The 13,416-nt window shown below is 47.9% G+C and overlaps 1 protein-coding gene across 2 annotated transcripts in view; it reads right to left on the bottom strand.

The window, feature by feature from the left end:
• The window catches only part of ADAMTS17 (ADAM metallopeptidase with thrombospondin type 1 motif 17), a gene marked incomplete at both ends in the record, with an annotated part of 352,152 nt that overhangs the window by 96,745 nt on the left and 241,991 nt on the right, over positions 1 to 13,416 (bottom strand). For both annotated transcript variants that reach the window (XM_082841528.1, XM_082841529.1), the window contains one exon: positions 7,288 to 7,415. In XM_082841528.1, coding sequence (XP_082697654.1) covers positions 7,288 to 7,415 — 128 coding nt within the window. The remainder of the gene's footprint in view (positions 1 to 7,287; positions 7,416 to 13,416) is intronic.

The following is a 13,416-nucleotide window of genomic DNA, read 5'->3' as shown; positions in this document are numbered from 1 at the left end:
AAGAAACCCAGGCTCACCACTCAGGCCCTGGTGAGAGGTTGGCCCTTTCAGGATGGATGGAGACTGTTCACAGGCCATCTTCCTTCTAAGGGGCTGGGGGACACACCCCCTCCCCTCTCTCTATTTGAGCAGAGCAGGGCTCAACATATAATTGTCCTCTATCCCTCTTCTGCCACAGAATCCCTGCCCCTCCAAAAAAGGCAAAGGGGAAGGAGAAGGTATTGATAGGTAGGACTGCATCTTACCTCCGTCCCTCTTGGGGGTGATGCATGAGAGCTGTGTGCAAAGGCCCATGTGCAGGTGGGCTTTCCCGTGATGTTAAGCAGCCCCACCTGCAGCGGGTCATGGTCTGTCCCAGTGGGCTTCTTAGGTCAGGTGCAAACAGGGATGCTTGCAGGGTCACCCTGTATATTAATTCTCTGGGACACCCAGGGGCTGGGACAGTTTTGTGTGCTCTGCTCTCTGCCTGGTATTAGATGCCAAGATGAATTTAAAGGGAGAGCACACAGGGAGGTCTGTGTCTGAACAGCAGCAAATCTGAGAACCAAGGGGCAAGAGCCAAACTAATCTGCCAGCAGTGGCATTTTCTCCCTTTGCTACGCAGTAGTGCCAGCAACATACGATATTCTTGGAAGGGGCTGGGATTCTTTCTTTCCCCCAAAATACTGAATGTTAGAGGAGATTTAATGTCTGTATTTATGAGGCTTGGTGTTCCAGAGGACAAGAAGACAAAATTAAAGGAAACTCCAAACAATAAACTCTTGAATCTTCCCATGTTATCTTAGTGATTCCCGGCGGTCACTTTTCTACATACACTAGGAATTCCTGCTACCCATTTCTGAGCTTCCAAAGCAGTTCCTACTCAGCATCTGTTGGTCAGAGCCCTGCTCTGCTGAAGTCAGAGTGTGTGTGACACCAAGGGGAGGACACTGTCTGGAGAATAATTAATCAAAGGCTCAGGATGGTAGGGACCTGGCAGGAAAAGCACAAGTTCTTTTGGTAGAGACAGTTCCTGTGAAACATGCAAAAAGACTAGAAAAGCATTAGTGCTCAGAACTATGTTCTGGAGGAGGGGGAGGGATGGACCATGAACAGGACAGAAGTGAAGAATATCCATCTTTAGTGATTTGAAACCTGGATTCTGCCCCCAGAATCCTGCCGCTGCTCGATGGGCCATCACCAGTGACAGACAACCTCCTGGTCACCACATCCAGTGACCATTTCTCCATCCTCATCTTTGACCTGTCACTCTGTAGCATCTGATGATGCTACATCATCAGATGTAGTTTTATGTGAATGTATGCACAGCCGCTACCATCTGCGGCTGTGCATACATTCATTCACCCAAAGCACGGTTACTGGACTCCTGTTACATGCCTAACCTGGAATAAAGACGCTAAGACAGAGGCCGAGAAGGGAGCGGGCATCCGAACCGTCTCTTGTGTGATTCTCTACTGATCCCTTGGACAGTTCTGCCTCCCTCGCCTCTCTCCGAAAGCGGGCAGCTCTCGTGCCCCTTCTGCTTCTGATTTTTCTTGGTAATGTCACCTTCTCCTTAAGCTGCAACAATCACTCACATGCAGACGGCTCTTAAACCTCACACTCGCCCTCCCACCCAGGCTCACAGAGGGCCGGTCTGCTGACAACACCCCTAGACTCTCTGGCCAGGACACTGACCTCAATGGGGCCACACTGAAACACCGGCTCCTCCTCTAAAGCTGCTGGCTCCTGACTTCTCAGTTCTACTGTTGGATGCCTCTTGCTGCCCTCCTGGAGCTGACAGACATGGCTGCCTTCCCGGCCCTAAGCCTGAGGCCTCCAGGCCATTTCCGACCCCTTCTTGATATACTCACTTAGGTGCCGGCCCCGTGGCTTTGTCCCCTGAAACCTCTCTAGTGTCTATTTCTTCTCTGTGCTCATGGCCACTGCCCAGTTTAGACCCTCTCATTACTCAGCAAATGACTTATCACACTGGTTTTCTTCCCCGCTGCTGCCAGATTGATCTTCACCTGGTCATGGCTGTGGACCCCACTGCCTATCAAGTGTGCCTGCACTTAGGAACCTGGGACCCTCCCCGATCTCATCCCAACCGCTCAGTCCCCCAGCTTTCCTCCCTCTTTCTCCAAGTGCACACTGAGTCCAACCACCTCCAGCTCCCGTGAGCTCCATCACACCCACAGTCAGAATAAACCCAGATTCCAGCCACAGCCTGCCCAGCCCTGCCCGGCCCAGGCCTTGCCTGGAGCCTCTGCCCCCTGCCCTCCACTGTTTCTGGAATGTGCCAGCCTCGCCCCTGCTGCCTTCTGCTGGGAGTGTCCCCCCCCCCCCCCCATGTCTCCGCTGGGCTGGCTCTGTCTCCTCGGAGGGCCCTGCTGCACCACTCGCAGCCCACTGTCTACGACACTGTTTCGTCCTCACACGGGCCAGTCCCAGGAATGACCAGGTCTGTGAGTTTACATGTTTCTTGTCTGTACGGTGCATGGGGACAGGAACCCTCTTGGTCCTGCTGAGCACTGCATGCCCAGAGCACCTTTCAGCGTCCAGCACATGCAATGTTCTTTCTGCTCTGTCTAAACCCAGTCTCTCACTGGCTCTCAATCACACCTTCACCTGTCGTTGTTAGGGTTTCACGAGTCAGTCTCATCTTTCCGACAGACGCACCATAAGCATGTGGAGGACAGTGTCTTATAATCCTCTGTACTCTTGTCCTCAACCCAAACACAGTGGCCAGCACGGTGCTGAGCACAGAATACGTGTTCAATAAACACATAAAAATGCTGACCTCTCATCAAGCTGGGCCCTGGGCCAAACTGGGAATAGGAGACTTTGGTTTCCAAACCAGGCTCTCTGCACCCCCAGCCTGACAGCAGAGTCACCCCTCCCACAACAGCGCAGTTTAACTTTCTCATTTTTGAACTGGGACTTCCTCACACAGGTTTCGATGGTCTTGTTTGTGTTTATTTTTCTGGCTGAGAGGAGAAGCACTTCCTTTCTTCAACTTAATAGCTATCTTCCAACTACTCCCTCTCTCTCTGCTGTTAGAGGGACACCACTGACTCCTTGTTTTAAATTTAATTGCTACTTTCAGCCAGCGATGCAGCCCCCATCCCAGCATTGTCTGGGCTCCTGGATCAGCTCCACCAAGTCCTGCTGGGCTCGTCTTCCTCATTCCGGACTTCACCCTTGTCTTGCTAAACTACATGTCATTTCTTCAGAATGGATGCATGGGAAATAAAATTTCTGAGTTCTTCCATGTCTCAAAATTACTTTATTTTGCCTGCATGCTTGGTTGATCATTTGGCTGCATACAGAATTCAGTAATTATCTCAATTTTCTGCCAGGGTCAGTTTTCCTGTTTGTTTTTCTTGGTCTTTCTCATTCCTGCTGCTGGTTTTCTTCAGAGAGCTGATGATCTCTGGTTGACCACTCGTATTTGAGAATGAGGCACAGAAGGGCCAACTGATGGAACTCCAGATGCGAGGGTGGCAGTCTTCCATTCGGGACTGGCGGGAGGGAAGCTGGGTTCTGCCCCGAGTCCCAGAGGGTGGGCGCTATGCTAGAATACTAGGGTCCCTCCCCTGCTTCAGCTGTCCCTGAACAGCTTATCACACAACTTCGGAAAAGAGCCTGAAGATAACTTCCTAACAGCCCGTCAAGCTCCCAGTGCCAGGCTGGGCATGGTCAGCAATGGTAACTCATTATTTTCAGCCAACTCCTCCCTCCCACTCCATTCCCAAGTACTAGACTTCCTCAAGCATCTTGCTTTCTTTCTGGTTGTGACCCTCCATCTGTTCCAGTTTTGGCCTCTGTTTCTTCAGTGAAACTTCCATCCACTTCTGCCCTCTTGTCAAAGGGTGGCCTCTGCTTCTCTTCACCACCATGGTTTGTGCTATGCTGCCTTAACCACTGGATTAGTGGAGTACTGGGATGGAAGAGGGGTGAACATGTGGCTCAGTCTGCTGGCTTAATCCAGAAGTTGCTATGGGAGGTTAATCAGATAAAAGGGATACAGGGAATGACTTCAGAGTTTTAAGCACTGCTGTGGATAAAGTTTCAGCACTGTTGAAAGGCCCATGCATGCATAAACACCCGGTACAGATTCCTGCATGCTTGTTACCCCTTTTCACACAGGGGGACTCTTGAGGCCAGAACCTCTTATAATTCTCCTAGATTCTAGCAGTAATTCCATTTGCCTAATAGACCACAAAATAAGAGGCCAATAAATTCTGGGCAATGAAAATGGTCCATTGAAATAAGCTCCAGATTCCAGGATCGCTGAAGTCCTAAGAGCAGGGGACCCACCCACTCTTTTTTTCTGATTGCAAAATGCAATCAGAGGCTGTCAGTTCTTTAAGCCAGCCCCTTGGAGAACACAGACAATCAGACACAATCCCTCCACTGAATAAGCTTATAGGCCCTGAAGGTGTTTTGTTTTGGTGTTCATCAAGCCAGGGATATGTACACAAGTTAGGGTCCCAAGGAAATGTGACTGTAATCGGAGTACATTGGCTGCAAGTGTACGTTAGCTGATGAGGCCTTAAAGAAAAGCCAAGCATATCTGGTCCCAGGTCCATGCAGACATGTCCATCCATTTGACTCACCCACTGCCGGTCAGCAGCTTTGAGGCAAGTTGCACATTAGAGGCGTATTAACTTGATTTCCTTGCTTCTGGAGGCCAACAGTAGGAATCATTAATGATGGGACTCCTGATTTATAGGGACTTGCTGAAAAATAGACAATGTTTGTGTTTCTTCCCCCAACTCACTCCCACTTTTATGAGCGCTGTTAAGTTTCATTTCAGCATGTTAAGTAATTTGTGACTCACTGAAATGAAACTTAACTCAGTCCTCATAAAACAGAGTAAAATGGTATTTTCGTGTTTCATGTTATGGTTTGAATCAGCCTGCTATTTGGAGCTTAGTGGAATCTTCTCAAAATGCCATTTTGGAGCCTCTCGTCCCTGCCATTCCCCACCAACTAGTCACCATGTTTCTCAGAATTTCCCAGAACTCCTTCTGCTACCCCAAAATAGCAAAATTTATAGCTAAAGGGAACAGTGGGAAAAGCTAGCAAGTAAACCATGGCAACATTTCTGGAAGTGCTGTCTTACATAAAATTTGGATGATTTCTACCTTTTATCCACTATGATAATGGATAGATAACGACATTGATGAATAGGTACAGACCCTCTGCTCACAAAACCCCTGAGATATCTTTTTATTACTATTACTCTTCTTCTCTTTAACCAATATTCCTTGCCTTACTCATCCACAAGGACCACAGAAATCCAGAACTTTCCACTTTGGCAATCACTGTAACTAGGCATAAATACTGTATTTGTACTTAATTTCTTAGTCTTATTTAAATATGCTCAATGTTATCATAAAACTTCATTAACTCTGACTTTACTAATTTGGATTTTTGTGAGAATTGAGTTAACCTTGGGCTAAAGTTAACCTTCACAGATTCTCTCTGAAGAATGAGCACTCTTAGAAAAATTACAGATGGGATTTTTAACTTCCTTCAGAAAGCAAGTTGTTTCTCTCATGAGGTGCTTGCTGGCAGGTGTGCTGCCATGTCCCAGGACAGTGGTCCTTTCGCTAGGACTGGTGGGCGGCCTGGAGGCAGTGGGTCACTGGGATGCTTCCAGGTACAGGAGATGGTACTTCCAAGAACTGGCAGGCAGCGGTCTCCCCATTGTCAGGGTGAGGCTCTAAGGAGCGTGAGCCCCACCTGCTGTACAGCACTGTGAAAGGGGCCACCGTCTGCACCGCCGTGCTCTAGAGCCCCCTGCCTTGAGGGGTCGTGTTTGGTTAGCACTAAGTCTCAGCGCAGGATGAGTAAATGCAAATGATGAAGATGGTGGTAGAGGCAGTTGAGATGGACTAGGGGGTGGAATGGGATGGGGGTGGGAATGGGAAGGCGAGTGTACACATGTCATTTGTGTCACACCCAAGTGCAGGGCAGGCTCTGGTTTGATGGTGCCCTGATGACTGCACACTTAAGGCTATTGAAATATCTTGAGTGGCATCTCAAAAACCCTGCTGTACTCACTAAAGGACTGAGAGTTTCACTGTCATGGTATGGGGGAGATTCCCTAATTGAAAAGGCTGCAGTTAGAACCAAAGTCACGGAAGGGGCACACTGGCACTGATCGCTTAGAGCTGAAATCATGTCTGGCCACTTAACGTGGACCGCACTGGCCAGAAAATTTCAGGATTCTTAGAAATGTTTCCACATTGATAAGAACACTGCAGAAGATGCTGGTGAGAGGCTGGAGGTGGCTCAGCTGGTGCTGCTCTAAAGAATACAAGTGCTTTTAACTTGGGAAATGTTTGCTAAAGGAACATACGTCATTGGGCTGCACCACGGCCCATGCAAGTGTATAATTTAGGACAGAAACAGATCTTGCACTTGGCTTGCTAGCAGGTTTACCAAAGAACCAGAACCATCAGCCATTTTTCTTTCAATGATAATGCTAAGATCATTGTTCACATCTCCGCCAGAGGCTCTGCCCATTCTTTGCTACAGTGCAGCAGCCCTGAGGGCCTGTCGCCCCTCCTTCCCTGGGAGGATGCCTGGCCAAGACTCTGGGGCACCAAGTGTCTATCACCCCTACATATTCGTATTTGATAACAAAGCCAGGCAGTGCCAAAGGAGTCTGGATACTGTCAAATTTTTCCCTGAAAAATCCTAGTCTTAGACTAGTTTGGACTTTGCAGGGAAAAAAATCCACTAGGGTTGAAATGGTCGGACACCCTCCCTCCCTCCTTTCTCTTTTTGTCTTCTTAAATGACATCTTTCATCACGCTAATGAATCACAGACATCCAACATCAGGATGGGTTTGGGGATTATATTCCAATGGGTGGAGCAGTCCCCAAAAGCCAAGCACAGTCACATCCCCAGGTACCACCTGTGAAGGCATCTGCTCAGTTTTACTATATCTTTTATAGCTAAACAAGCACAGCTTGTCCAAAAACATATGTTCGTATACATCTTCCAGTCCCACCTAGTAGTCTATCTGCTCTTCCCTTTGTCATGATGTCTAAAGTTACTCCAAATTTTTTGAGATGACCCATGTTGCCACTACTCTTTCAGCACCTCAACTCTTGGTTGGCCTGCACTTGGGCCTCATGCTCAGTCACTGCTGAGGGAGGAAGGGGTGCCAGGCTGCAGGTGGCAGCACCACCGATGCAATTCCTCACCCAGGCCCCCGCCACCCTGAGCCCCTCTGGAGGGAGCCTCCCCTCCAAAGCCCTGCCAAGGACACAAGGAAAACACGTCACCTGGCACCTGCCGTGCACACAGAGGTCGGTCTCGTAGGGCCCGCAAGGCGTGCCGTCCAGGACCCTGTCGGCCACCAGCAGCGGGGACTCCTTCCCGAGGGGCGAGCAGTAGAGTTCACACGGCTTATCTAAGGAGGGAAAGGGGTGGACGTTGACGTGGGATGGGGTTTGGGGGCCATGCAGGGTGCAGATGCACATGAGCGACAGGCCAGCCCAAGAGACGAGAAGTCGGCATGGGATCAAGGTCACAGGTACATGGCACATGTTGCACCCAGCCCTTGGAACGCGTGAAACAGAAAATGGAGAAATCAGGTGAATGACATAGAGGTGAGGTCACTGTGGGCTTTTCTGTACCTTGTTCTCTTTATCCTTTGCAAAGACACAGTATTTCTTTTTCCTTAAGGTATTAAAAATACCAGGCAGAACAAACATTTTGTGGTGTGCTAACCTCTAAGCAAGTTGACTATGTATGAAGGGTGAGCCTGGGGTGGGAAAGGGGGAGGAGGCGAACAAGAAGGCCTCCCAGTGAGGGGAGCAGGCCCAGGGGTGTCTCCATGGCAGTGGCTTTTGCTAAAGCTTTAGTGCTCCCCAGCCTCTGGATAAAAGCCGCAGGGCTGTGGTATGTGGTAAGAAGGCCCTGGAAGAAACGGAGCAGGAATAAGGAACAGAAAGGGGACACAGAATCCTCTAGGACAACTTGTAAGAGCCATGTCCCCAGGCAGGATGGAAACCCTGGTTTCTGCTGCTGCTGGAACGAAGTGAGCTCCCAGAACATGCCAAGATCTCACGCCTTTGCCTAGATTGTTCCCTCTGCCTGGAAATCCCTCCCTGCACTTAGCTTTCTGGAAGATTCCTGGCACCCCAGAAACTTCCACTCCAGAGTTCTCTCTTCTCATGCCACCTCTGACTTGGACTCTCTATCTGCACTTTTCACACTCCTCCATTAAAGCCCTCAAATCCTACCGTCCTATAATTGTTTGAGCAACTCCCACATACAAGGGGATTTCTTATAAGGCAGACCCTGTTGCTACAGGAGTTTGAAGAGGATGGATTGTAATTACCTTTAGATTGAAGAACTGATGGAAATGGGAGCCCTTGGAGGACAAGGAACTGAACTTTCATCTTTTGTCCTCAGGTCAGTCCCAGGACCTGGCTCACAGAAGGTCTTGGTAAATATTTTCATCTTTCTATATAAACTTTAGAGTCAGTTTGTTGATATACCTAAAATAACTTGCTGGAATTTTCATCAGGATTGCCCTGAATCTCTATATCAAATTGGAAAGAATTGGCATCTTGATATCTTTCCATTGATATGGAATATCTCCCCATTTTTATAATTGTTTTAGTTCATTCATCAGAGTTTTGTAGTTTTCCTCATATAGATCTTATACATATTTTGTTAGACTTACACCTAATTATTTCATTTTGGGGGTGCTAATGTAAATGGCATTGTGCTTTTGTTTTAAGAATTTCAGCAGTGTTCCTTTTATTTTTTATTTTTATTTTTTGGCTGCACGGCACGGCATGCCGGATCTTAGTTCCCCGACCAGGCCTCTGTAGTGGAAGCGCAGAGTCTTAACCTCTGGACTGCCAGGGAAGTCCCTGGCGTTGTTTTTTTAATTTCAAACTCCACTTGCTCATTGTTGTTATATAGGGAAGCGACTGACTTTCGTACATGTACCTTATATCCTGCAACCTTGCTATAATCCCTTACTAGTTCCAGGAGGTATTTTCTGTTGATTCTTTTGGATTTTCTACATAGATGATTATGTCATCTGCAAATAAAGATAGTTTTCTTTCTTCCCAATCTGTATACAGTAAGTCCCCTACATATGAACCTTTAAGTTGTGAACTTTCAAAGATGCGAATGTATTATAAACCTATTTCAGTACAGTACTAAATAGCCGATTGTGTTAGCTGGGTAACCTAGGCTAACTCTGTTGGACTTACAAACAAATTGGACTTATGAACGCACTCTCAGAACTGAACTTGTTTGTATGTGGGAGACTTACTGTACCTCTTATTTCCTTTTCTTGTCTTATTGCATTAACTAGGACTTCCAGTATGATGTTGAAAAAGTAGTGGTGAAAGGGGACCTCCTTGCCTTGCAATTGATCTTTGTAGGAAAGCTTCAGGATTATTTATTTTTTAATAAATGAATGGATTTTGTTCTTTCGTACACAATTGAGAAAGATAAATGCACCTTTTCTCTCTTTCTCTCAGTCACCTAATTCTAATGTGGTTTATACAATTATTTTGCAAAGGAACTTCCAGAGAGAGAAACACCAACATCTTTGTGCTGTCTCTGCAAGACCCTTTGTCTCCACCATGAAACTTCCCCAGTGGGTCCTTCTGGTGGTCTCAGGTGAGCAAGGGCAGGGGTGAAAAAAAAAAGGCTTCTAGAGCTGACTTGGCCTCAGTAGACCACGGCATCCTAGCTGGAGAGTTCTTGTCAGAGCAGACGTGTTGTCTTATCCAGGTTCTGGAGCTTTTGTGATAGGGGGACATTCACTAAACTGTCACTGTGGTCAACAGCTTTCCATAGAGCTCCTCTCCCATGGAGCGCTGCTGATCAACATGATCAACAAAATAAGTCTTGTCTTAAAACACTAGAAAGAAGCTACAGGGGCACAGTGGAGATGTTCAACTTGGCTGTTCCAGTTAGCGGTGGAGGGAAAAATCTGCTGTGAAGGGTAGATTCCCAGGTAAGCAAAGTAACAATGATTTGTTTATTCATTTAACAAACATGGATGGAGCCCCTCTCTCACACAAGGCACTCTTTTGGCACTGCTTGGGAAAGAAAGATGAGTCATGCATGCCTTTCAAGGCCCTGGTGGTCTTATAGACAAGTACACAGCAAATCCCCAATGAGGCAGACTGTGAAAAGCCTCATGGGTCTGATCTGAGCTGTCAGACGACAGGGCATACTAGAAGGAATGATCCATTTCTCCAGCTGGCAAGCTGGGGGCAGTTGTCCCTCCATTTAGATGGAATAACCCAAGATGGTAGCCAGTGAAAGGAGAACTATGGGAGACTGAAATGTAAACTGAGATCAGGTTCTGGGAGGCTAACTTGACAAGATTTTGGAGGTGCTCTTTAGGACCCTGAGGTTTCCTTTGAGCATCTCAGAGAGCCACTGAGACAGAGGCAGCACACAGCCCCCATCTTGAATGGATGGGTATACCTTCTCCACATACTGGGCTTCCTCTAGTGTTTCACTGTAAGGATGGATCCCTTGGACAAAGCAGTTTCAAAACTATGGATTACATTTAAACTGAAGTGCTGCCTCAATATCTGGAGTCACTGAGCTTTGAGGAGATTCATTCAGTAGCAGTAGTAATGATGATGGTGCCATGCAGCATGCTAAGTAGTGTCTACACATTTCAGGTGGGTGCTGTCATCATTCTATCTTACAGACGAGCGCACAGGCTCAGAGAACGTGCATGGCTGCCCAGAGTCCCTCAGTTGGCAGAGCCAGACCCTGGCCTCTTCGTCCCATCCTGGTTTCTTTCCACCATCACTGTTTTCTTTCTGAATGGAGAACTCTGGGGGTCAAAGATACCAAGGGGGCAAAATGGTGCTGTTGAAAACAAACCGCCAGTTTTATGAATGTTTATGAATGTATACTCTGATTTAGGCAGAGATGAAAATGGGATTTGGGTAGAAAAGTAGAGGCTCTTTTGAGGTAAGTTAGAAAGACCAGACTTGAAAGGGATGAAGATCCCTTTCTGGGCTCTTTGGTGTGGACATCAGGGAAGTAGAGACTCTGCAAAGCAGGTGGTCCCAACCTCAGATGGAGGGGATTCTGACCATGACCCCAGGCAACAAGATACACTCAACTCCACCTGTATTCCACTCTCCCACCTGCAGACACCATCCCCTGTGGCTACAGTAGTCTGGGAGCCCCAGGCCCCACAACAGAGTCCAGAGGTAATACTTCCTTCCTCTGCTCAGCTGGAATTCCCTCCATTTGTCCATCTCCTTTCCTTAGGATTCTGCTCAGAATTCAGGGCACCTCACACCTCTAGGAAGGTGTAGCACTATGTCCCAAAGCAACTCAGGATAAACTTTATAAAACTCGAGGCAGCTCAGAACCTCTCGAAATTCTCTGAATATTCCCCTCCAAGCTGCCCTGGGTGGGCAATTAATCTCCTGATAAATGACATGAGGTGTTGGATTTCAGCTTTGGGCAGTGTCAACACTCCTACATCCACAGTTGTACAGAAGGAGGTCAAATCTTCTTAAAAGTTATACAACCATACACTCTAAGGAAAGAAGCTTGGAACATCCCTCTTGCCTGGCTGATGTGTGCTGAGATTAAATTCGGATTGAGGCTGACTGTTTGGGGTGGGTCCCAGCTTCTCACTGGTTCACTTGTCATCAGGACTTACACTTGGATGGGGAAGCCACAGACAGGGAATGTGAGATGGACTTGGGGTCTTAAGAGCCACACCACCACATCTGCTTGGTGGGGGCTTGGAGGGCTCCCCCGCTGTGATCCAGGATGAGGATGGTGCAGACAATACTTGTGGCTCTTAGTGCTCTTGTTCTTTCTCTGCCAGTGGTTACAAACTCTTACTAAGGTGGAGACACTAAGGTTGAGGTCATCACAGGTGCTCACCCCAGCCCTTCCTGGCCCTCTGTGGGGTATACACGCTGAGGAGGCTGCTCAGCTCCCTACCCCCAAAGCTGCTCACCATGACCCCATAGCCAGGCCTCACCTGATTGGACCAGCAGTGGCCACATGACTGTGGCTGGGCCAATCAGAGTCTTTCTCCCCACCACAACCTCATAGGCAGGCCTCATGGGGCCTCAGTTGATTGGACCAAGAATGGCCACCTGACCACAGCTGGCCCAATCAGTCTCTCTCTCCTGGGAAATCAGCACTGAAATTAGATAGAGAGGTTCTGTCTGCTCATGGTTGATGATGGGTCTCTAAGAAGTCTACACTCCCTCATCCACAATTCAGAAATTCAAAAGCTCTTAAAACTGAAAGCATTTTTTTTTAACATATTTGGCAGATACATTAGACAGCAAAATTAGCCTTGACTGACATGAGACTGTTGGTAGTACTCAGTATCCCACACAGAGACTGTTCATGGGTTGCCTGGTAGAGATGTCTGTGTGTCTGACTGTGGGGTGCTTCCCAGGACCCCACTGGGATATTAAATAATATATATTTGATGCATGTTGTTATTTTTCTAACACCTAAAATGCTCTGGACTCCCAACCACATCTGGCCCCAAAGGATTTGAATACAGGATGAAGACTTCATAAAAGGTGCAGTGGGCTGCCCATCAGCCTGTACGCGGACAAGTTGTGAGAAAGCCAGTCTATAGCAGGAGCAGGAAGAAATGGGTCACAAACGTAGGCTGTGGTGAACACGGAGAGAAGGTTGTGACATCTTCAGAGGCCCTGGCCCCAGACCTTCATCCCGGCCCTGGGGACCTGTGAGATACCCTGCATCTTTGCAACCACTCTCTTTTTCATTAAGCAGATCTAGCCGGAGTGGTCAAGCTGGAGTCAGAGAGCCCTGACCATCAGACCTTCCATCCCTTGGGAGGCTCAGACCCAGAGGGGGTTCCACCATGTCGGGGAGAGGCAGCTGGGAGAGGGAGCTGGGAAAGCACCTCCACGTCCAGACACAGCCTTTGCCAAGGCCTCTGACACTTCAATGGGCACGTGGCCTGCTGGCCTGGGCGGGGAGGACTAAACTCTTGAAGGCTTCCACTTAAATGAGATTCCACAGGGAAAGCAGAAAGGGGGTGGGTTTGGCAACAGGCCATCTCAATGGGTTTCTGTCTAAAGGCTTTTCCACTTAGAAATATTTTCTAAGGAAAGTCTTTGTCTTCTTTTGGAGGTGGTACGAATTTGTGGTCCTGAGCCCTCCCTTGGAAAATCTACCTCTGCAAGAATTCCCTTTTTTTTTTTTTCAATAAGAGGAAAAAGAAAAAAATATAGCTTCCCCTTTCTTGAACTGTGCGTCACTCGCCAAAGAATTCCACAGCGATAGCAACGCTATGAATAGGGCAGTCATAATGGGCTTCAGAAGAGCCCAGAGCCCAACCACAGGAATCGTTCCTCTCATGGCTGAGCTAGAATTGTGCCTTTTATAAACCGAGTTGTGAG

Source organism: Leucopleurus acutus (assembly GCF_964270905.1).
Source record: "Leucopleurus acutus genome assembly, chromosome: 1".
Taxonomy (NCBI): domain Eukaryota; kingdom Metazoa; phylum Chordata; class Mammalia; order Artiodactyla; family Delphinidae; genus Leucopleurus; species Leucopleurus acutus.
This window is presented reverse-complemented; position numbering and strand designations above follow the sequence as displayed.